The sequence below is a fragment of the Malaclemys terrapin genome, chromosome 13, assembly GCF_027887155.1.
Source record: "Malaclemys terrapin pileata isolate rMalTer1 chromosome 13, rMalTer1.hap1, whole genome shotgun sequence".
Lineage (NCBI taxonomy): Eukaryota > Metazoa > Chordata > Testudines > Emydidae > Malaclemys > Malaclemys terrapin.
The window spans coordinates 22,186,996-22,209,779 of record NC_071517.1 but is presented as its reverse complement, the minus strand read 5'-3'; the positions used below and the strand labels follow the sequence as shown (position 1 = coordinate 22,209,779).

At 61.3% G+C, this 22,784-nt stretch overlaps 1 protein-coding gene across 2 annotated transcripts in view; it reads left to right on the top strand.

Annotated features, from left to right (window-relative positions):
- Positions 1 to 20,792, top strand: part of USP43 (ubiquitin specific peptidase 43) — a 183,937-nt gene extending 163,145 nt beyond the window's left edge. For both annotated transcript variants that reach the window (XM_054047868.1, XM_054047867.1), the window contains exons 9-15: positions 75 to 178; positions 7,707 to 7,784; positions 8,947 to 9,076; positions 9,528 to 9,876; positions 10,779 to 10,937; positions 17,028 to 17,186; positions 19,226 to 20,792. In XM_054047868.1, the coding sequence (XP_053903843.1) occupies positions 75 to 178; positions 7,707 to 7,784; positions 8,947 to 9,076; positions 9,528 to 9,876; positions 10,779 to 10,937; positions 17,028 to 17,186; positions 19,226 to 20,346 (2,100 nt within the window). In that variant the 3' untranslated portion in view covers positions 20,347 to 20,792. The remainder of the gene's footprint in view (positions 1 to 74; positions 179 to 7,706; positions 7,785 to 8,946; positions 9,077 to 9,527; positions 9,877 to 10,778; positions 10,938 to 17,027; positions 17,187 to 19,225) is intronic.
- The last annotated feature ends 1,992 nt before the right edge of the window (positions 20,793 to 22,784 follow it).

Below are 22,784 nucleotides of genomic sequence, written 5' to 3'. Positions count from 1 at the left end.
GGCGCTGGCCCCTTGGGGTCAGGGATCCACTCGCCAGCTCAGGGATTCTCACCCTCGGGGTTTCTCTTTTGCAGGGCGTGGGGGACCTGTTCCGGGTGCGGGTTGCCGGGGGCTCCGTGGCATGCAGCTACCTCTCCCCTCAGGACAGCAGGCCGCTCTACCACCCCGCAGTCGACAGGTAAGAGACCTCGCCCGCCAGGACAGGACCTAGGAGCGGCTGACCGAGCAGGGACAGGTCTGGAGCCCTCACTGTCTCCTCCCTGCATGAGCCCAGCTGCTGATTCCTGAGCTGGACACTCTCCCAGCCCCGCAGTGTCCCCTGGAGCAGGGGGCTGGAGCGCACAGCTACCCCCTGCCATGGGGGAAGCCACGGGCCTGCTTTCATTTCGAGAACCTGAGCTGTGGGGCCAAAGAGGCAGTAGCCAGGGCCAGGCCTAGGGGGCTGAGGGACAATGGCCTTGGCCAGGCCTAGGTTTCATATGAAGTGAGACATGCAGAATACCCTCTGCTGCTCCCCAACCAGCGCTGGGCTTTCCCCTCCTGCATGCACCTGCTGCCACGTGCCTCCTCACCCGAGGCCTGTGCCGACCTCCTAGCAGGCCTCCAGGCCTCCGATGAGCACTCTGCGAGTGTCACTAGCAGGCACTCCGTCGGGCGGTTCTTTCTTTCTGAGTGCCTCAGACGGTTCATTTCCCACCGTGCAATGTCATCAGCTGGCCAGGGTGTTGGTGAAAGCACTGCCCTCTGCTGGGTGCAATCAGAACTGCTCAGCTGTGTGTCATAGGCTCTGGACTGCTAGGCACTCATAAAGATTCTCCTGTAGCTGGACTGCAGGGTCTGTGCCGTGGGAAGCAGCAAGATCCAGCTTCTGTTCCTGCTGCCCTGTCAAGCCGCGAGCGGCCATGTCGTGCAGCGGGGTGAGGCCCCTCTGAGTGTGGATTTGTTATGGTATTCATCTGGAAGCATTTCTCGCTGTCTTTGCTTTGCGGCAAAGAAAATCCTGCCTTGGCTCCTTCCACAGTCAGTGCCCAGCTGTATTTTACAGTCTGACGCCCTGGAGGCCGCTGACGCTCTGAGCCTGGGCTCAGGACTTAAGTCCCCCACTGTGGCTAGGGCTTTCCCTCAGTGGAAATCCCAGTTCTGCTCCTTGCTGGCCCCACGTGATGGGAGCAGCAGCAGGCCTGGGAGACCCACCATCAGCCCCTCCAGCAACAGGGCGCCTTTGCTGGGGACACTTGCCCCATGTGTCTGAGGAGGTTCATTGTGGCGGCACCAGCAGGCTTCCATGGGGGGGAGAGATAGTTCAGTGGTTTGAGCATTGGCCTGCTAAACCCAGGGTTGTGAGTTCAATCCTTGAGGGGGCCACTTAGGGAACGGAGGTAAAAATCTGTCTGGGGATTGGTCCTGCTTTGAGCAGGGGGTTGGACTAGATGACCTCCTGAGGTCCCTTCCAACCCTGATATTCTATGATTCTATGATCAGGCCCTTGCCTGTGCTGCGCTCGCTGCCTGGGAGAACCAGCCCCATCACCATGCTGCCCGGGTACTGGATTCCACAGGGCAACTCCTCACTGCCCCAGGTGCTCGGTGCTGTACATATCGATCCTCTGCCACCAGCTCCCAGCAGCTGGGGCTGATGGTTTTGCTGTCGTGCGGTTGCCATGGCTGTTCCATTGGCACTGGCTGCATCTCATTGGTGCATCCGTCAAGCAAAGTGTCCCTCAGAGCTGGCTGCAGGCTCCCAGGTGGGACGCTGGGAGATGGAAAGAACATGAACTCTTTGTCTCCGCTGCCTGTTTTTGGTGACTCCTTGTGGGGGTCAGCAGTCACTGTCTGATGTGAGAGTGGAGTCATGGGGAGCTGTGGGAGCAAACTGGGGTCTAAAGGCTGATGTAGTGGAGTGGCAGCGTGCATTAGGAGTTACACACCTGAGCAGGGGTCAGGAGAGTTGGAGCCTTTCCCTGGGTCGGCCACTGTCTCTCCATGTGACTGCGAGCAAGTCACTTCCCCTCTCTGCCTCACTTCCCCTCTCTTTCCCATTCCGTATGGGGGTTAATGATGCTGGCACATATTTGCAAAGCATTTTTAGATCTACAGGCAGAAAACACCCTGTAAGTGATCAGCACTATTGTAAGCTGTTCCCATTCTGAGCTCAGGTAGGGCACTGGTCAGTTTCACGCTGTTTCTAGTCAGTTTCCCTTCCTAGTTTCCATGCCCTAGCCCCCTGGGGCTGCTGTGTCCGGATCCCCAGCGCGGCTGGGCCAGGCTCCAAACTCTGCTCCTTGGTATGTTGTGCTAACAATAACATCACAGCCCCCTGCTCATATCCGGCCTGGTTCCCCAGTGCTCGACACCCACCCCTGGGCTTGGATGGCCAGCAGAGCTCAGTTTCTGCTTAGGCACCTAAATAAGTGCCCAAGGTTTGGGAGCGCTCTGCACACTGCGTTTTGAGCTCTTTTGAGGACATGGCCGTAAGTGGAGAGCTGCTGGGCGCTGAACATGCCTGGAAATCTGGCTGGTCTCTTCCCCTCAGGGCCAGCGCTTCCATTAGGCGACCCTAGGCGGTTGCCTAGGACGGCAGGATTTGGGGGGGCGGCATTTTGCCGCCCTCGGCGGAAATTCGGTGGCGGGAGGTCCTTCCGCTCCAGGTCTTAGGTGGAAATTCGGCAGCGGGTCCTTCACTCACTCGGGGACCCACCGCCGAAGTGCCCTGAAGACGTGGAGCGGAAGGACCCCCACCGCTGAATGCTCAGAGGAGGAGCGCTGCCGCCTAGGGCGGCAAAAACCCTGGCACCGCTCCTGCTTCCCCTGTCCCCTGTAGGTCCCCAGTGGTTGGCAGTGTCCCTTTAGCAGACGGGAAAAGGCAGCGTGAATTTCGTGACAGCGGGGAGCCAGCCTAGCACCCAGCACTGGCCAGTACTTTTTGGGAGCTGGTTTCTCCTGTCTGCTTAGCTCTGCGAGAAATCTGGGGATGGAGGTAACTGACCTCCACTCCGTGTCCTGAAATCAGCGCCCACCTGGAAGTGCCTGTGTAACATTGCTGCCTGAAGCATACCCTGAATCAGCTGGCTGGCTGTTATTGATGGTCCCTGCTAAACTGCAATGGGTTCTTGTCCTCTCTGCAGCCACTAATTAAGCAGGGAGAAATTGCTGCTGTATCCTGTACCTGCCTCACTCTGCCTCTAAATACACTGTGACGGGCATCAGTGTTCTGGGGAGGAGAGGTCAGGCAGACGGCCGAGGTTCAGCACCACTCCTCCACGCCAGCACAGCTCTTTAGTTCTTCTAGGCAATGACTTGCTTGTTCCAGGTGAACTTTTTTACTCGGCCTGGCAGCTGGGATGGCCAGCCAGGATTTGTGGTTCCAGTGGGGATCCCTCTGCAGTTACTGCAACACGATACCAGCACTGATAGACAAGCTGTTCTCTAGCTAGTGTAGGGAAGGTGGCAACTGTGATCCACTGGGCACAGGAATTAATGCTGCCACTGGGTCACTTGGTGTCGTTGTACAGTGTACAATGATCCTGTCACACTAGTGCCTTTGCACCACTGCATTCTCAACTAATCCTGTCACACTAGTGCCTTTGCACTGCTGTATTCTTGAGGGATCCTGTTGCACTAGTGCCTTTGCACTGCTGTATTCTCAACAGACCCTGTCACACTTGAAAACTTGACAGACCCTGTCACACTAGAGCCAGGGTGTGCAGCCCGGGGGCGATGGGTGGTGGGCTGGAGATCACCCAGCAGCAGCAGCTCCTGTCCCGTGGGGCTGAGGCCTGCTCCGGGCGCTGTGACCCAGCTCATGGGGTCACAGCACTGCTCAGGTTTGGCCTGGCTCCCCCCATCATGACAGAGAGCGGACGGGCAAATTTGAGCGAGTGCTGTTCTGACCTAGCACACAGGGTCCCAGCACCACGTGCCCCATACACCGGAGCAGGGAGCCAGGCCCAGCCCAAGGGACAGGAGTCACCCCAGCAGCCTCGCTCTCCGGCCCCGGGGGAACAGTCACGTCCTGCGCCTCCTGTTGTCAGCTGTGTAATATGCTCAGTAAGGTGCCGTGCGCGGACTAACAGCACTGGGGGCCCTGCCCTCTCCTGGCCCCGCCGCTGGCTCAGGAGTGCTGGAGCAGCTGGCAGGTGTGAGGGGTGTCACTGTCGCTCACAGGGGCTGGGCGTGGCTGAGGGGAGCAGATTTCAGAGGCTCCGCTCTCCTTTTCCGTGTCAAACACCCTGCGTGCAAACTCCATCAGTCTCCTCCAGGTGCAGCCACGGGGCACATGGGACCAGCCCGGCCACATGGGGCCTAGCACTTGGGCATCTGCTCGGTCTGCTCCTGACAACGGGATGTGGGAGCAGACCTCCATCACCTTCAGAGGACCCGCTCACCCCTCCAGCGCCCACTTGGATGATGGAGCAAGCCGCTTGTCTGGGAGGAGTCTGCCACCTACTGGCCCTTCTGGGGATTACACTGCAGCCTCTTGTTCCCTGCCAGGGCTGCCTTGTGATTCGGGGGCCGTAGTAGGTGGGGTTTCTCCACAGCTCTGCTTCCCATCGCCTGTCTGCCCCATCACAGCAGCTTGGAGCTGCCAGCCCGGAAGCCCGCCCTGCGCCTCCAGCTGTCCTGAGGATGTGACACAGTCCTTTAGCTCGCTGAGAACTAACATAGGCACGGACCAGGGCTCCCACGCAGGCCCCCGCACCCCCTTTGCTCCGGGCATTCTCGTCTGGTCGGCGACAGCAGCCGGTCACACAGCCGTGCCAGGGAGCCCAGTGGAGAAGGCAGGATGGCCGCCTGCTGACGCCGGCTCCCATGCCTCGTGGAAGTCGTCTCCCCAGCACATCACTGCCTGCCTGGCCTTCACGGAGACCTCCCCTTCTCCCAGTAGAAGGGATATTTATAAACCACCCCCCTTGCTGGTTCGTCCCATCTGAGCCAGCGGGATAATAATTATTATTCATAATTATTGGTACCATGGGTGTGCCTAGGGGCCCCCGTCCCGGATCAGGACGCCGTCGTGCCAGGCGCTGCACAAAGGCACAACAAAAAGACAGTCCCCACCCCATAGAGCTGACAGTGCAAGGAAGCTGTGCCTCTCGCTGCCCACCTGAGAGCCCGTTTCTTCTCCCTCTTCATGTGTCTTTCCCTGGCACTTCATCTGAATGCATCCATCTCCCGTGACTACTCTTCACGTTAATGTACACTGATGCAGTGCCAGTAACTTACAAACACGGTCCTTGCCTCCAAGCCCTGGCAGTCTGACAGCAATCCGGGGGAGAGAGGGTTTGGGCATTGGCTACCCTGGTGGCGAATGCAGGATGGGTGGGGGGAAGGATAGATGGATATGGGCAGAAGGCGGGAAGGGTTGATTCAGGCAGGAGCTGGGGGCAGCATTGCAGGCGAGGAGAGCAGTGTGAGAGCAGGCACAAAGCCGAGCCGACACACACAGTGAGGGGAGAGGACTGGGCCCCGTGGTGTGTTGAGGACTCTGTTGGAATTGCATGGTATCGCTTTAAGAGCTGGGTGGAGAGGACGTTCCATATCCTGCTTGCAGGCTACGGGGCTCTGCAGGGAAGTCAGCCATCCAAGTCAGTCTGGGAAGAGCCAGCCTGGAACAAGGTGGGTGAGTAGAGCCTCACTGCCTTCGGGAGCAGCCTGCTTTGTCTGTCTCTGGTTTTGGTCACTGGGTGTTATTGGTCTGGATTCTAAGAAATACAGTCGCTTTACAGTGCGACCTTCCAGCAGGGGCATTTGGTGTTTTTATCTAACGTCTCTGTGTGTATGCTGGGACACCACAGGCAGGGCATAGGGAGTGGGAGGAGCCCAGGGGCCATGCAAGCGGTGACATCAGGCTACACAATACCCAGCATGCAGTTCCCCTGCAGCACTGTAGTGGTCCTGCAGTGCTATACTGGCTAGTGTGACGGAGCTCTCTGAAGTGATGTGGGGTGGGGGCCAGTGAGAGAGGGACTCAGGAGACCTGGGTTCGAGTCCCAGCTCCAGTCTGTTGGGTGACCCTGGCCATAAACTTGGGTTATCAGTAAATGTTGGTAACCGTTGCGTTCGCTGGACACACACAAGCTGACAAATAAAAGATTGATTTGTACAGATGGGCAGAGAAAGAAAACGCTGCTGGAGAACGTATTAGTGTTTGATCTAAGGAGTTCCCTTTGTATAGCTTGACAGGTGATGTGCAAAGTGCCAAGGGGTCTGTATTGACCCCCAGAGGTCAGGGTGTTGCTGGGACGGCTCCTTAAAGAAGCAGCACCTTGGAGATGATCATCTGTCTCTAAGCAGGCTGGGAGTCTGGCGTCTGTGGCTGGGAACCTGCTCCTCAGCTTCCCAGAGATGGTGCTGACAGAGCAGAGGTCTGGGAGGTTGGCGGTGTACGGCGCCCCTTTGCTGCAGCAGTCTCCAGTCTGCCATGGGATGGGGATAGTGTGACCAGGTGTCCGGCTTTTGACTGGAACATCCGGTCGAAAAGGGACTCTGGCGGCTCCGGTCAGCACCGCCGACTGGGCCATTAAAAGTCCGGTTGGCAGTGCTCAAGCAGGCTAGTCCCTACCTGTCCTGGCACCGCGCTGCACCCCGGAAGCAGCCAGGAGGTCCGGCTCCTAGGCGGGGGTGGGGCCCCCCGAGGGTTCTGTGCGCTGCCCCCGCCCCGAGCACCGGCTCCACCTGCCAATGGGAGATGGGGGGGCGGTGCCTGAGGGTGAGAGCGGAGGGTGGAGCTTCCTGCCCCCTCCCACCCCCCCGCCTAGGACCCAGACCTGGTGGCTACTTCTGGGACATGCACAGCACGGTGCCAGGACAGGGAGGCAGCCTGCCTTAGACCCGCTGCACCTCTGACCAGGAGTCGCTCGAGGTCAGCCCCCGCCCCAACCCCCAGCCCTCAGTCCCCCTGCCCAAACTACCCATCCCCGGCCCCAGCTCTCACCTCCAGCCCATAGCCCTCACCCCCCCTGCACTCCAACCCCCTGGCCCAGCCCAGGCCCCCTTCCCATACGCTGAACCCCTAATCCCAGCCCCACCCCAGAGCCCTCCGCCCCTTCTGCACCCCAACATCCTGCCCTAGCCCAGTGAAAGTTAGTGAGGGTGGGGGAGAGCGAGCCACCGAGGGAGGGGGAATGTAGTGAGCGGGGGCAGGGCCTGTGGAAGGGGCGGGGGCTCATGGAGGGGCGGGGCTAGGGTGTTCCGATTTGTATGACTAGAAAGTTGGCAACCCTAGGTGGGGAAGGGACGTTGCGGAAGCCACAGGCTGCTGCTAAAAAGCCATGGCGCTGGTCAGGGCAAGAGGGCTGACAGGGAAGGGAAGGGCAGCTCCATGCCATGCTCCGTGCCCTACGGAGCTGCCTGCAGGTTCTCACATGATGGCTGCAGGGACTGGGGGAGGAATGGAGAGCCTGCTGCCAGACAAAACCTGTAGCTGCCAGAGCTCTGCCGGCCTGGCCCGTTTCCCTGCCTCATGCCCCACCAGTGCGGGGAAGACAGTGGGTGAGGGGTGGTGCCCTGGGCCTTCCCCTCCGGCACCCGAGGGGCTCTGGGAAGTCTCTGCTCTCTCATGGGGGATCACCCCTTACTAGCAGGGTCAATACGGCGACCCTCAAGCTTCCCTTTGGGCCTGGGCTAGCAGCTGCGACCCGTACTGTGTCCCAGGGGAACAGCCCGGAGCAAGGCCCCTCCTGCTAATGCCTGGCCTTGTCCCAGCAGAGCGCTGCAGTTCGGCGGCCTGGGCAGCCCCCCCCACGTGAAGCTGGTGGTGGAATGGGACCCGAACACCAAAGAACGGTGAGTCCTCAGCGCCGTGGAGCCTGTCCCCAGCAGTGGCAGGGGCACAGAGGCAGCGGGTCTGTCTCGGTGCCGCGGGCTGGGATCAGAGACTCCGGGTCAACACAGCTGGAAGAAAATGTCTCGGTTCCCCTTACGTTTCTCATCAGTGTTTGGTCCGTAGCCACCTGGTGGCCTCAGGCCTTACTCCTGTGCCCACCCCCTGGGCAAGGACCTGGTCTCTGTATTTCACCCAACAGAACCAGAACCAACTCATTGGGCTCTTAAGTGTCTTATTTATTAACGGTCCAACCTCAGAATCCCCCCCGTGGAAGGGTAGAGTAAAGTCTGAGTGGGACCGTCCCCATCGTCCCGCTGGGAATTCTGCCCGAGTGAGGACATCAGGATCTGGCCTGCTAAGAATCACTTGCCCGTGTCTCCCCCATTGGACAGCAGGGTTAGCGGTGAGCAGTTTGCACAGGACAGTGAGGGTCCATGCACTCTGCGTTTAACAGCAGCGGAGCACCTTCAATGGAGCGATGCTGGATTTGCACCGAAGAGCGTGGAATAGCTGGCTCTGGGCTGGCACTTCATCCTGTTAGACGGCTGAGTGCCCAGCAGCGCCCGGGACACCAATGGGGTTGCCGGTGCTCAGCACGTGTGAAGATCCAGCCACTTGGTTAGGTGCCAAAATACAGAGTTTGAGCCAAGGTTTTCAAGCATGGGGTGATTTTGGGGGGGCCCAACTTGAGACACCTCAAAGGGGGCTGAGTTTCACAGTCTGGGGGCTGAGTAGTGTCTGAAAATCAGGACCCTTTAAGGCATCTCAATTTGGGGGCCCCAAGTCACTGGCACTTGTGAATATCTTAGCCTGGGCGCCTAACTTCAAGCCCCTGTACTGGACAGTATTGTCCACTAGGGAGAGAACTGCTCTGCCTTTACTAGAAGGCCACCTCTGCCAGGCAACCAACATGCCAATCCCTTAAATGGTCAATTAGGACGGGTCTTACTGTAACTCAACCTGTGGAACTAACTGCCTCAGGATATGGAGGCAAATACCACAGGCTGGCTTGGGAAAGAGCAGGACAGTTGCTGTCTCCTGTCATGCTGCCCATGGATGGCACTGCCCAGATGCCATCACGTGGATACTGCCTCCCTCCAAGCTCCTCTCCTGCCTTTGCAGTCTGTTTGGCAGCATCCAGGAGGAGGTGGTGCAGGACACCGAGAGCGTCCGGCTGCAGCAGCAGGCCCATCAGCAGCAGCACAGCTGCACACTAGATGAGTGCTTCCAGCTCTACACCAAGGAGGAGCAGGTACGTGCCATGCAGGGCGGGCTCTGGTCGTGCACCCTGGGCCTGCTGTCGCCCTTTGTGCTGGGGCATCTGGGGCACTGGAGCTGGGGGGTAGGGACAGGTGCTGGGCTGATAGCAGAGCACCCCAGGGCATGGATCCAGCTGCCCAGCTGGGGCTGGCAGGAGAACAGGAACAAAGGGAAGGGAGAGCCCACCGCACCCTGTGAGGGGAACCCCAGCCTTCCTCTCTGAGCCCGAGCCAGGGCAGGTAGGCACCGGGGACTGTGCTTCCCCTCCCCCCCCCCGCCCAGACCCAGGTCGCAGGCCCCGCTGGACAAATCCTGCTGGAGGGATGCGCAGCAGCACCAGGTGCCCAGTGCCCTCCCCATGGGCATGGGGGGCATGGCCAGGCCAGTTGCTGGGGCCACGCTAACCCTAGCCTTGCCTGGGGCATGGTGTCTTGTGTCCCCAGCTGGCCCCCGACGATGCCTGGAGGTGCCCCCACTGCCAGGTGCTGCAGCAGGGCGTGGTGAAGCTGAGCCTGTGGACGCTGCCCGACATCCTCATCATCCACCTGAAGAGGTTCCGCCAGGTGGGCGAGCGCAGGACCAAGCTCTCCACCCTCGTCCGCTTTCCCCTCCGCGGCCTCAACATGGCGCCCCACGTGGCCAAGAGGAGCCAGGCCGGGACGCAGGCACTGGGCCCGTGGGCGACATGGAAGCAGCTGCCGTACCTCCACGAGAGCTCCCAACTCGAGTCACTCTACGACCTGTACGCCGTCTGCAACCACCATGGCAGCATGCAGGGTGGACACTACACCGGTGAGTGCACCAGGGCACCATACGGGGCAGGAACTTCACTGGTGAATGCACCAGGGCACCGTGCGGGGTGGGCACTTTGCTGGTGAGTGCACCAGTGTGCCATGCAGGGTGGGCACTACATGAGTGAGTGCACCAGGGTGCTGTACGGACACTACAGGGTGAGTGCACTAGGGTGCTGTGCAGGGTGAGCACTGAGCCAATTAGTGCACCTGGGTGCCGTGTATGGCAGGCACTACATGGGTGAGTGCACCAGGGTGCAGTGTGGTGCGGGCACTTCACTGGTGAGTGCACCAGGGCACCATGCAGGGCGGGCACTTCACCGGTGAGTGAACCAGGGCGCCATGCAGGGCGGGCACTATGCCGGTGACTGCACCAGGGCACCATGCGGGGCAGGCACTACATGAGTGAGTGCACCGGGCGTCGTGTGGGATGGACATTACACGGGTGAGTGCTCCAGGGCTCCATGCGGGTAGGCACAACACGGGTGAGTTGGTGCTAACCCTGAGTTGGTACTAACCAATGCCCCAGTCTGGTGCTAGGGGGCGCTGTGCAGCTGGAGACGCCTGGCTTTGAGCCGGGGAAGGACACTGGAAGTCCTGGCTGGCTGCGGTGATTAAACCTCTGGGGCGATGCTACCTGTGGAGGGCCTTGGAGCAGCTGGGCTGGCCCAGACCTAGCTGGCGAATTGCCTTCTGCCTGCCTACCTCTCGCTGCGGTTTCAGTCCCAGGCCCGGCGGGGGCGGACCCCAGCCAGACGGGCCCTGCCAGCGATGCAGGCTAATGGGATTCCACCCTGGCGGGGCTGGACTGAACCCCAAGCCTGGCGCCCCCAGGGCCCCGTCTCCACCCCTCGTGCGGTTCATGAGCTCCCTTCCTAAGCACAGCTGTGCTCTCTGCCCCAGCCTACTGCAGGAACTCCCTGGACAGCCGCTGGTACAGCTACGACGACAGCGCTGTGGAGCCAGTTCTGGAGGACGAGGTCAGCACCCGGGGCGCCTACATCCTCTTCTACCAGCGAAGGAACATCATCCCCAGCTGGTCTGCCAGCAGCTCCGTGCAAGGTGGGCCTGCGCCCCTGCCGTCTGTGCTCGCCCCCGGGGACGTGCTGCTGCGGGGAGCCCAGGCCTGGCCCACTCAGGGCCGGCTTTAGGCAAAAGGCAGGTGCCGCGTCTTGGCTCCCCGGGAGGAACGCCCTCGGCAGAGTTGTTCCAGGGTCAGCTTCGGTGCGAGTGCTGGGGGGCCAGAGCCTGGCTCATCGCTGCCCATCCGCCCCTGGGAGAGGGTGTCTGCACGGGGAGCCGTCTGCGATTGCTTTCCTCTAGCTAGCATGGGTAACAATAGCGGCGGAGACCCGGCCGCACGGCCGTCAGCATGGGACCGTGCATGCTGGGCATTAGCCGTTACCCATGCCCATGGGCTGCACTGCTCTTGTTACCCGTGCCAGCGAGCTGAAAGCTGCTGTGGCTGTGGTTACACAGGCTGCATCAAACCCTCCTGTGCCCTGTCGAGTCCCCGGGAGGGTGGGTGGAAATCACAGCCATTGGCACCGGCAGGCCAACCCACCCCCCGCGTTCGGCCTAGGGCTGTCTGTGACAAGTACATTGCTGAGTCTCCCCCATAGACTGACCCGTCAGAGGGGTCCCTGGGGCCCGTCCCCTCTGGGCTCCGCGGGGCCAGCACTGTGACACCGTTCTGGCTTTAACACGATCAGCCGGCAGCTGAATCCTGCTGAGCTGCTCCGGTGTGGAGTAGCCGGGGGGAGGGTGTCACGGAGTATTGGGGAACTCAGGGCCCTGCACCCCCGGCTTCCTGCAATTCACTGCGACTCTCAGCCAGCCAGTAAAGCAGAAGGTTTATTTGGATGACAGGAATACAGTCCAAGACAGGTCTTGCAGGCACAGACAACAGGGACCCCCTCAGTTAGGTCCATCTTGGGGTCTCAGGGCATCCCAGCCCAGCCCCCCTTGGGAGGTCAGAGCCATCTCTGCCTCCCAGCCATCTCTCCAGCCTGCTTCCAGCACTCTCCCTTCAGTGACCCCTCCCACAGCCTTTGTTCAGTTTCCCGGGCCCCAGAGTCACCTGGCCTCCAACCCCTTCCTGGGTTCTCATGTTACAAGCTCAGGTATGTTCCCTCGGGCAGACTCCCATCCCCCGATGCAGACCATCCTAGTCACACTCCCCTGTCAGCATTCACACACCCCAGCAAGAACAGTCCCAGTTCGTCACATCTCTCCCCCCTTCGAGACCGAACTGAGCGGGGTCACTTTAGCCAGTGACCTGGGGAAGTTCGAACCTACCCCCGTTCCCATGGATGCCCCCGCATCCCTCCCATTCCTTGGTGGGAATTACACCAGGCCCCTCCAGTTTCACGCCCCCCCTTAGTTCGGGGGTGCTTGATGGCACTCGCAGTTCGCATGTGGGAAGGTTTATGCGGCCTGTGCCCTTTTTCCACCCCCATACCTCTGGGGTTCCAACTGGGCTGGGGTCTTCTCCCAGCGCTCCAGTCTGGAGGTCTGTGCTTTGGGCTCTCTTGGTTTAGAGCCGCCCTTTTAACCTTGGCCACCCTCCGGAAAGGATCCTTTATGCTGGGCAAGGGTCCTAAAGCTGTTTTCCCCTTGTCCCAGGCCTTCCTCCCCCTCTGACAGGGGTCACAGGATCCGCAGTACTGTCGGACAGTAACAAAGACCCCAGGCCAGTAAAAGCTCCGTAGCAGCCTCTGCTGGGTACGCCAGGTTCCCTGGTGCCCTGAGAGGGGAATGTCATGGGCCCGGCACAGCAGCTGGCGGCGATACTTCTGGGGTACCACCAGCTGCCTCCTGATCCCCCCGACTCCATTTTCCCTGGGGGAGCCCATTCTCGGTACAGGAACCCCTTCTCCCACAGGAACCTTTTCCGGCCACCTCGTCCCATGGTCTGTACCGCATTGAGGTCGGCCAGGTCCCTTATCTTCCGCAAGGAGGGATCTCTCTGCAACTCGGCCTGGAACTCAGCAGCTGGGACAGGGATGGCCACCTGCTCTTTCTCGCCCGCTGGGTCTGAAGCTGCAGCCTCCCTGAGCCGTGTCCCTGGGCGTTCCCTCCCCACCAGGTTAGGATCCTGCGCCTCAGGCAAGGCACCCCCCCCCAAGGCCAGGGCGCAGTGCCCCTCGCCGGCTCTGACTGCAGGTCACAACCAGTGCCTTTTGGGGTTTGCTTGGCCAGTTCTCCAGGTCCCCCCCCATCAATACCTCAGTGGGCAAATACGGGTGTACCCCCACATCCTTGGGGCCCTCCTTGGCCCCCCACTTCAGGTGTACCCTTGCCACGGGCACTTTGACTGGTGTTCCGCCCACCCCCGTCAGGGTCAGGTAGGTGTTGGGCACCACCTGATCTGGGGCCACCACCTCGGGCCGGGCCAGCGTCACCTCTGCGCCCGTATCCCAGTATCCATTGACCTTCCTCCCATCCACCTCCAGGGGAACAAGGTACTCTCTCCGGAGGGACAGCCCCGCGCCCACCGTATAAACCAAAAACCCTGAGTCTGGGGCATCCAGCCCCCTAGAGGAGCTGGCCTGGGGCCCTTCTCTCTCTTGAGCAGTTGATAAGCTGCCAGCCCCTCTTCCCTGGGAATGCTGCCTCTCGCCGGGCTGGGTCTCTACCCAGTCAACCCTCTGTGGGTTCGGTCTGCTCAGCCTGTCCCTGAGCCTGGGGCACTGGGCCCGTATGTGGCCTTTTTGGCCACAGTGGTAGCAGCCCATGTCCCATGGGTCCCCCCGGGTGGGTTGGATGGTCCTGACGCCGGATGTTCCCCTCTGATGGGGTTTTTCTGTATTTTCCCACGGGGAGGTCCCATGGTGACTCTCTCTCTGCGTTGTGGTGGGACTGTTCCTTTGGGACTCCTCCCTTCTATCTCCTGACCGGCTCTTTACAAACTCATCGGCCAGCCGGCCTGCATGTCGCGGGTTCTCTGGCTTTCTGTCCACCAACCACAGCCTCAGGTCGGATGGGCACCGCTCATACAGTTGCTCCAGTACCAGCAGTTTGACCAGGTCCTCCTTCGTCTGGGCCCCATTAGCCCACTTGCTGGCGTATCCTTCCATGCGGACGGCTAGTTGCAGATATGAGATCTCAGGGGTTTTATCCTGACTCCAGAACCTTTCCCGGTACATTTCAGGAGTCAGCCCAAACTCACGTAGCAGGGCCTTTTTGAATAGTTCGTAGTCCCCTTTCTCTGCCTCTCCCAGTTGGCGGTACAATGCCACGGCTTTGGGGTCCAGTAAGGGGGTAAGGACCCGGAGTCTGTCCGCGGGATCAACCCGGTGCAGCTCGCAGGCCGTCTCAAAGGCCTCCAGGAAGTCATCCATGTCCTCCCCCTCCTTGCGTGGGGCCAGGATGCACTTATCAAAGCTCCGTGCAGTCCTGGGTCCCCCCTCACTCACCGCAGCCGGGGGTTCGCTGCCCCTCAGTCTCGCCAGTTCCAGTTCATGCTGACGCTGTCTCTTATTCTCCTCCCGTTCATGCTGATGCTGTCTCTCTTCACGCTGATGCTGTCTCTCTTTCTCCTCCCGTTCACGCTGACGCTGTCTCTCTTCATGCTGTCTCTGTTGTTCACGATCCTCCAGCTCTCTCAGTTTTAGCTCTTTCTCCCATTCCAGCCAATTCCGCTCCACGGATGCCGAACGTCGCCGGGAGGATCCTCTGCTGGCCGGCGAGCTTCGCCGGGAGGGTCCCCTGCTGGCCGGGGGAGCCACGGCGCCTTCGGTATTTGCTGGGCTCCTCCCCACCCTTCCCCTAGGCATAGGAAGGAGGGGTCTCGGGAAGCCCTCAGCAGCCGGCTGACAGCTGGGACAGACACTGGTGCCTGCGCTGCATTTGCCAGGCTGCTTCCCTGAGACACAGGGATCAGTTCATTCGCGCGATCTTCCGCCTCCAGCCGGGCAATGAGCTGTGCTTTGGTGAGCCTCCCAATGCACAGCCCCCTCTGCTTGCACAGCTCCACCAGGTCGCTCTTAAGCCGCTTGGCATACATCTTCCTGCTGGCCACTCACCGGCCTGTGTGCTCACAGCTCCCCACAGTTCCCAGGGGGCCCCCTAGTGTGCCAGCCCTTCTCGAGGTCACCACCTCTCTGCCAGGGTCGAGCTGCAGACTCCTCCGCCCCTGGGACCACTCGCTGCGATCCCCCGGGGGGACCCTGTTACTGCAAAAGTCCTTCTCGCTGGTCACACACTCCCAGGGGTAATAACGGTCTCTCTCTCACTCTTCAGCACGCCTGGTCCCCGTCAATCCCCCTTCATTTTACTGCTCCCCAGTCACTTACTGCAGGAAGCGCCGTCCACGGGGTGCAGTAGATCCCACCGCTGCCACCAGTTGTCACGGAGTATTGGGGAACTCAGGGCCCTGCACCCCCGGCTTCCTGCGATTCACTGCGACTCTCAGCCAGCCAGTAAAGCAGAAGGTTTATTTGGATGACAGGAATACAGTCCAAGACAGGTCTTGCAGGCACAGACAACAGGGACCCCCTCAGTTAGGTCCATCTTGGGGTCCCAGGGCATCCCAGCCCAGCCCCCCTTGGGAGGTCAGAGCCATCTCTGCCTCCCAGCCATCTCTCCAGCCTGCTTCCAGCACTCTCCCTTCAGCGACCCCTCCCACAGCCTTTGTTCAGTTTCCCGGGCCCCGGAGTCACCTGGCCTCCAACCCCTTCCTGGGTTCTCATGTTACAAGCTCAGGTATGTTCCCTCGGGCAGACTCCCATCCCCCAATGCAGACTATCCCAGCCACACTCGCCTGTCAGCATTCACACACCCCAGCAAGAACAGTCCCAGTTCGTCACAGAGGGAAAGGACAATTCACACGGGCTGTTCGCCGAATGCTTTGGCTCTCTCGCACGCACACGCTCAATCACAAAGCACAAGGGCACACACATTGGCACAATCACATAGCATGTGGATGCATCTACACACAGTCACAAAGCACATGCGCACACATGTACCCACGCACAAAATCACAGCACATGCACACACATCTACACACACACGGTGACAAAGCCACCCACCTCCGTGCAAGCAGAGTACACACACTGACACAGGCACATGCATACTCACACAACCACAAAGCACACGCACAGACACACATTCTCTCTCTCTCTCTCTCTCTCTCTCTCACACACACACACACACACACACACACACACCCTCCTGAGAGACATGCGCTCTGATTTGACAGAGGCTGTATTTGCTCTGAGATCCTTGCAAATTACTAGTCTGTTGTGGCATGGTAATTGTGCTGTCCTATTTGTGCTGCCACCCTGTGGCTGCTGCTTGTAACTGCACTTTCTGGCACATACCCATTTTATGTATTATTACCAGCGGCCACTGAGCTTAGGTCCTTTGGTTTTGGGGAGCCCGAGAGGAGACCCCGGGGGCCTGAGCATCCACAGCTCCACTGGCCTCATTCGGAGCTGCAGAGGAAATGAAGCCCTCAGTGCCTCAGGCTGGGCTCCCAACGCCCCGGCCCATTTTGGAGACGTCGGCCGGGGTGAGAGCTAGCTGGCCGCCTGCCTCCCGGGATCGGGCACTGCGGGGGCTGCCACTGGCACCAAGGAACGAGGCTGGATCGGGTGGGCTGGCTTCCCACAAGACCCTGGTGGGACTCACTGCTTGGAGCATGGGTCAGGGCCGTGCTGCCCCGGCTCTGTGAGCCTAACAGGCCCTGGTCAGGGTCCCATTGGCCTCTGGGGCGGGGATGGGACAAACCCACCCTGACTCTGGCCGGGCCAGCACAGTTATACAATGGCTATTGGGCGCCCTCTACTGACACTTGCTCCAAAATGCAACAAAACAAGCCACGGTGACACCTGGCTACCTAACCAGTGGCCTGGGCCTGTCCAGTGGCATCTCTGCATGCAGATCTCTCCTTCTCCAGCATCAGCACCCCCCCCCGGGGGGATCCCAGCATGAGGGGTGCATGGGGGCCCCACTCTGACCCAGAGGGGCCCAAAGAGGAAAGTTCAGGCAGTGGCTCACTAGCACTAGACAGCTCCATCCCAGTGATTGCTCATTGCCCGGGCTGGAGCTGGCTGCTTTGTGCATTTTGGTGCCACCCCCCTTGCTGCGCCCCCAGTGCCCCATTGGGTCTATGCCCCGGTAATGCGCCTGTCTGGGTTCCCCCTGCAGGCTCCACCAGCTCCTCCGTGTCGGATCACTGGCTCTCGCGGCTCAGCGGGAGCAGCAAGAGGGAGAGCCTGGTGTCCCGGAGCTCCACGGCCTGCCCCTCCCTCCCGAAGGTCCCCGACTCGCCCGTCTTCCTCGACGCCGCAACCAGCCAGGAGAAAGGTCTGTGGTATTGCTGTGCCTGACCCTGGAGCAGTGAACCCCGGTGCTCTGCCCTGCCAGTCGAGCCCCCACCCGCAGAGCAGGATTCGGCCCCAAGAGCTTTGCAGCGCGGGAGTCTGGGCTGTGCCGGGGGGAGCCAGGGCAATCGACTCGCTGGCACTGGGGAAGGGGGCGCCGTGCAGTGCTAGGTGGGGGGTGTCAGGCCGTGTCTGGACACGACAGGACATTTTGAGCCCAGGGGCCAGTTTGTTTCCCTCCAGGGGCTCTTTCCCCAGTAACCCCCTACACAGCCTGGCTGGGTCAGCTAGTCTCTGCTTGGCCTCACAGTCTGAGGGGTCTTCTGGAGGGGAGCCCAGCCCCACGGCAGGGGAAGAGTGGCCCATTCACTGGGGGTGGCACAGAAGAAGGGGCAGTCGTGGAAGGAGCGGGCCAGCAGGGCAGCAAGGCTGGCGGTATGGGGTGGGGGAAGGGAATGGGCCGGAGGGATGGGGGGAGAGGCAGCACCCTGCGGGTGGCAAGGGGGGGTCACAATCAGGTTCGCAGGGAGCTGGGTGGGGGCCAGGTGAACTTTCTGCTTTGGTCATTTCAGTGCCACCAGCCCCCAGGAATCACGGATCAGGCCCCAAAACACCCCAAGTGTGGGTTAAAAGGCAGGGCGATGGACCCAGGCCAAGCTGGCGGGCTCCATTGATTCACCCTCGAGGGGGCAGGAGCCTTGAGGGGAGCTGACTTCTAGCTTCCCCCACCCCCAAAGGCCGGAACCTGCGAGTCTCCCCTCATCCTGAGGCTTGGCCTCACTTAGCCAAGCCAGGAAGCTCGGAGCCAACGTGCTCCTGGCGCACGCAGGGTTAACCTCTGCCGCGCTGTCCCCCGCCCGGCCCCCTGTGGGACTAGCTCCACGGCAAGCTGAAAACTGCCCCCCTGTGGCCTGCCCCACAAGCAGATGCCAGGGCTCTAGCCCCACCCATCATGGGCTGTGCTCCCCTGCATGGTGGGGCGGATCCATCCAGCTGAACGTCCCTCCAGAGTGCCACCTGCTGGTCGAATGCACCAGTTACAGCTGGCCAAAGGTGCACTGGCACACGTCCCCTACGCTGCCCAATGTGCTGGTGGATTTCAGTGGCGCCTGGGCCACCAGAGGCAACATTTAGGTTCTTGGGACCCAGCCCTCATCATTAGCATTGTCTGTGTGTCCCTGGCACCAGTGCGCTAGGCGCTGGACATTCAGTGAGAGACAGGCCCCGCCCAAAGGGACAGGACTAGATGGACAAAGGGTGGGGGAGAAACAGAGGCAGGAAGTGACTTACCCAAGGTCACACTGGGACTAGAACTAGGGTTGCCAGGTGTCCGGTTTTTGACCAGCAAGGGAGCTGCGGGGGGGGCGGGGGGACACACCTGCAGGTGCAAGGGGAGCGCACAGAGCCTTCCTGGCCACCCATACGCCTAGGGGCTGGAGGGACCTGGCGGCCGCTTCCTGGGAGCCGTGGTAAGTGCCGCCAGGACCCTGCACCCCCTCCCGCACCCAAACCCCTGCCCCAGCCCAGAGTCCCCTCCCACACCTAAACTCCCTCCCGGAGCCCGCACCCTGCATCCCCTCCTGCACCCCAAACTCCTCACCCCCACCCCCAGCCGGAGACCTCACCCCCCTCCCAGACCCCAATCCTCTTCCCCAGCCTGGTGAAAGTGAGTGAGGGTGGGGGAGAGCGACGGAGGGAGGGGGATGAAGCAAGTGGAGGCGGGGCCTCGGAGAAGGGACAAGGGCTCAGGGAAGGGGCGGGGCAGGGGTGTTTGGTTTTGTATGATTAGAAAGTTGGCAACCCTAACTAGAACCCAGGTCACCTGATTCATTGGCCAAAGTCACTAGCTACTAGCCCACACTGCTGGCCAGATCCTGCCGTTGGCCACTCCTGGGCAGCTCCAGCGGCATTGGTGGGAGCTGCGCCCAGCCCGAGCTGGCCCCGGATGCCCCGCAAGGGGCAGCATGCAGCTCTGCTCTGCTCTCGGGGGCTCCCGCCAACCTGCCTGTGTTTCTCTTGCAGGAGGCTTTGAGTCGAGGCCCCTGGTGCGCGGCATTCAGGGGCGCAGCGTCAGCATGAAAGTGTCCCCCACCAAGACCAAGCTCGGGGCCACCAAGCCAGTGCCCCTCCGTTGGTCCTTTGCAGCCAGAGACAGGCCACAGGCTGCGTCCGGGGAGCTGGTGGAATACCTGGAATCTGGGCGCAGGCCCCGGTACACTAACGAGTCCATCGTCCCCCTCATGACAGGGGGCAGCGAGAACACCCCGGTGCCGGCAAGGCCTCCGCAGAACCCGGCCGCGGCTGGGAAGGACCAAGGGGCCGGCAGGGCAGGTAAGGCGAGTGGGAATTCCCCAGGTGCTGTGGGGGGTGCTGCAGAGAGCCACGGCAAAGCGTCCCCAGCCACCGAGATGGCCCGGACCCTGAAGAGGAGCAGCAAACCAAAGGAGGAGGCGGGCCAGCCGCAGAGGACATCCAAGAAGCTAGAACTGCCCGTCAACGCGGGGGCCCCCTGGAAAGCTGAGGAGCCAAAGACTAACGGGAGCAAAGTGAGCTCCAATGGGGCAGCCCGCGCGGGCACCCTGCCCCACCCACACCGCTCCCAGAGGGCCAGAGGGGCACCGGGCAGGGACGGGGACCACGACCAAAGAACCCCTGCCAAGGCCGGGGAGCACGGCAGGGACAGGGACCCTGAGGCCGAGAGGCAGCTGGAAGGGAAGTTCACCATCTTCAGGGCTGGCTTCCTGAAGAAGGAGCCCAAGCAGCCTGGCGAGTCAGAGCGGCCCCACGCCTCGGAGCCAGCCATGGGCTCCTCCCGGACGTCGCTCTCCAATGGCACCCTGAGCGTCATCAGTGAGGGCAGGGCCAACGGCACACTGGGCCGGCGGGGCAAGGAGGGCCAGGCCAACGGCAGGATCAGCCGGTCCGAGGTGGACATCAAGCGCTCGCAGAGCTCTGCCAGCATCCACAGCAAGGCTGACTGGGCGCTGCGCAGGTCGGCCTCCCTCTACAAGAATGGCAGCAGCGGCCACCAGCACAGCCGCAGCGTGCCACTGGAGAAGGTGGCCTGTGGCACCTTGCAGAGGGTCAAGTACCACACGGCCTCCCTGGGCAGGAAGAAACCAGTGCCTGAATCCAGCTTCTAACCCGGAGCGGCTGGGGGCTGGAGGACGAGCGCGGCTACTGCTATAAGCCAGGGCAACCAGGGTCAGAGAGAGGAAACGGACAAACCCAGCGGGAGGCTGCAAGGGGCTGTGATGTCCATTGAGGCCGCGTTGGTCTGATCTCTGGGTTCCCAAGTCCCGCTGGGGCTGGGTCCAGTTCTCCTTCCCTAGGATTGTTAAGGGAGCTGTCTCCTGCCGCGCCCCTGATGCCTGGTCTCTCTCGAGTGTGTAGAGGACGGGGCTCCCTGCACAACCCATGCCTTAATAGGACGGCACCCAGCACAGGGCTGCTGAGATGGGGGCGGGGAATGAGCGGCGGGGAGAGCAGAGGAAGAGTATTTATTCTATACGCAGAGAGAGTTTTATTCACGCAGCGTCAACGACGCTTTTTGTTTTGTAAAAGGCGACTATTTTTCGTACCAAGGACGGGATGGGGATGGGGATGGGGATGGGGGGAGGGGGGAGAAGGGGGGGGATCATTTACGCACCAAGGTCTATGCAATAAAGTCTTCTACTGAGCTTTTGTATGCGGGGGCCTGGCTGGCCGCACACGCTGGGGTTTTGCAGAGCTTTCTATTAAAGCCGTATCAAACAAGCACCGAGCTGGGGACTTTGGGGAGAGAGTCCCACGGAGGGTGGGCTATGGAGGGGCCGAACGTCTGTCTGCTTCTTGGGCTGATGCTGCCTGGGTTGGGGAGTTCCTGCACTCCAGAGATTGTCGGGTAAACCCTCAAAGCTTGAATCTCCTGTGCCCAATGTGTCACTGACCCCCCCAATGCCCTGTGCCCCTGTGTGTCACTGACCCCCCAATGCCCTGTGCCCCTGTGTCACTGACCCCCCCCCCCAGTGCCCTGTACCCCTGTGTGTCACTGACCCCCCAATGCCCTGTGCCCCTTGTCACTGACCCCCCCAGCACCCTATGCCCCGTGTGTCACTGATCCCCCCAGTGCCTTGCGCCCCTTGTCACTGACCCCCCAGTGCCCTGCGCCCCTTGTCACTAACCCCCAATGCCCTGTGCCCCTTGTCACTGACCCCCCCAGCACCCTATGCCCTGTGTGTCACTGATCCCCCAGTGCCCTGCGCCCCTTGTCACTGACCCCCCCAGTGCCCTACACCCCCTGTGTGTCACTGACCCCCCCAATGCCCTGTGCCCCTTGTCACTGAGCTCCCCAGTGCCCTGCACCCCCGTGTGTCACTGACCCCCCCCAGTGCCCTGTGCCCTTGTCACTGAGCCCCCCCCAGTGCCCCTATGTGTCACTGACCCCCCACAATGCCCTGTGCCCCCTGTATGTCACTGACCCCCCCCATGCCCTGTGCCCCTTGTCACTGACCCCCCCAGTGCCTGTGCCCCTGTGTTTTACTGACCACCCCAGTGCCCTGCACCCCTTGTCACTGACCCCCAGTGCCCCATCTGTATCTGACCCCCCCACACATACCCCATGTGTCACTAACCCCCTCTGCACCCGAGACCCTGTGTGTCACTGGCTCTTGGCCCCCACACGCCGTGTGACTGACCCAGTGCCCCATGGCTCACAGCTCACTGACCCCAGTGCACAGGGCGTATGAACAATCCCGTGGGTGAGTTACACGCTGGGCACTGGGCTGAACGACACCCCGGGGGGCAGGGCCGCAGAGACACACACAGGGCCTTTCCCCTTGGCTGGCACATGCCTGAGCCCAGGGTGCCTAGACCATCGGCTGGCTGGGTAAGGGCCTGAGGATGAGTCACTTTATGGCACCATGGCCCACTGGGGGCCGTGTCTGAGGTGCTGCCAGAGGGGTGGTGGGGAGAGCGAAGGGCCAGGCAGGCAGCACTTGAATCTCCTGTGCCCAATGTGTCACTGACCCCACCAATGCCCTGTGCCCCTGTGTCACTGACCCCCCCCCAGTGCCCTCCAGGCGTAGCCCCATTCAGTTCAGGAGCTCTGGGAGGAGGAAGGGCAGCAGACTAGCAGGCACAGGCCCCCAGGGACGGGCACGGGCGCTTTGCTGGAGTGACACTTTGTGCCCCAAGCCGAATGCCAGCACCTGCTAAGGACTCTGGAGTCACCTGCTCTGCTCTCCAGCTGGCCACAGCTTCGCCCTTCAGCCCACAGGGCTGCTGCTGCAGGCCCACCACCCCCCTCCCGGCCAGGGGTCTCACCGCGATGGCAGGGCCCAGCGCTAAGTATCTGGCCCCGCATCTTTCTCCAGGAAAGGCCTGAGCAGAGGGAAGATAAACAGTCCTGTTCCTGGGCTGAGCGCTGCTCACCGCTGGGCTGCCCCAGCTCTATGGGGACCAGTGGCAAGCAGAGCTGACTAACGGGCTAGCTGGACGTCCAAACAGAGGGCGATCCTGGGTCAGCCAGCCCAGGACTGCCCTCGTATGAGTCAGGGAGCGAATGGGGGCTGGAGATGGAGGGGGGCTCAGGGAGCGATTG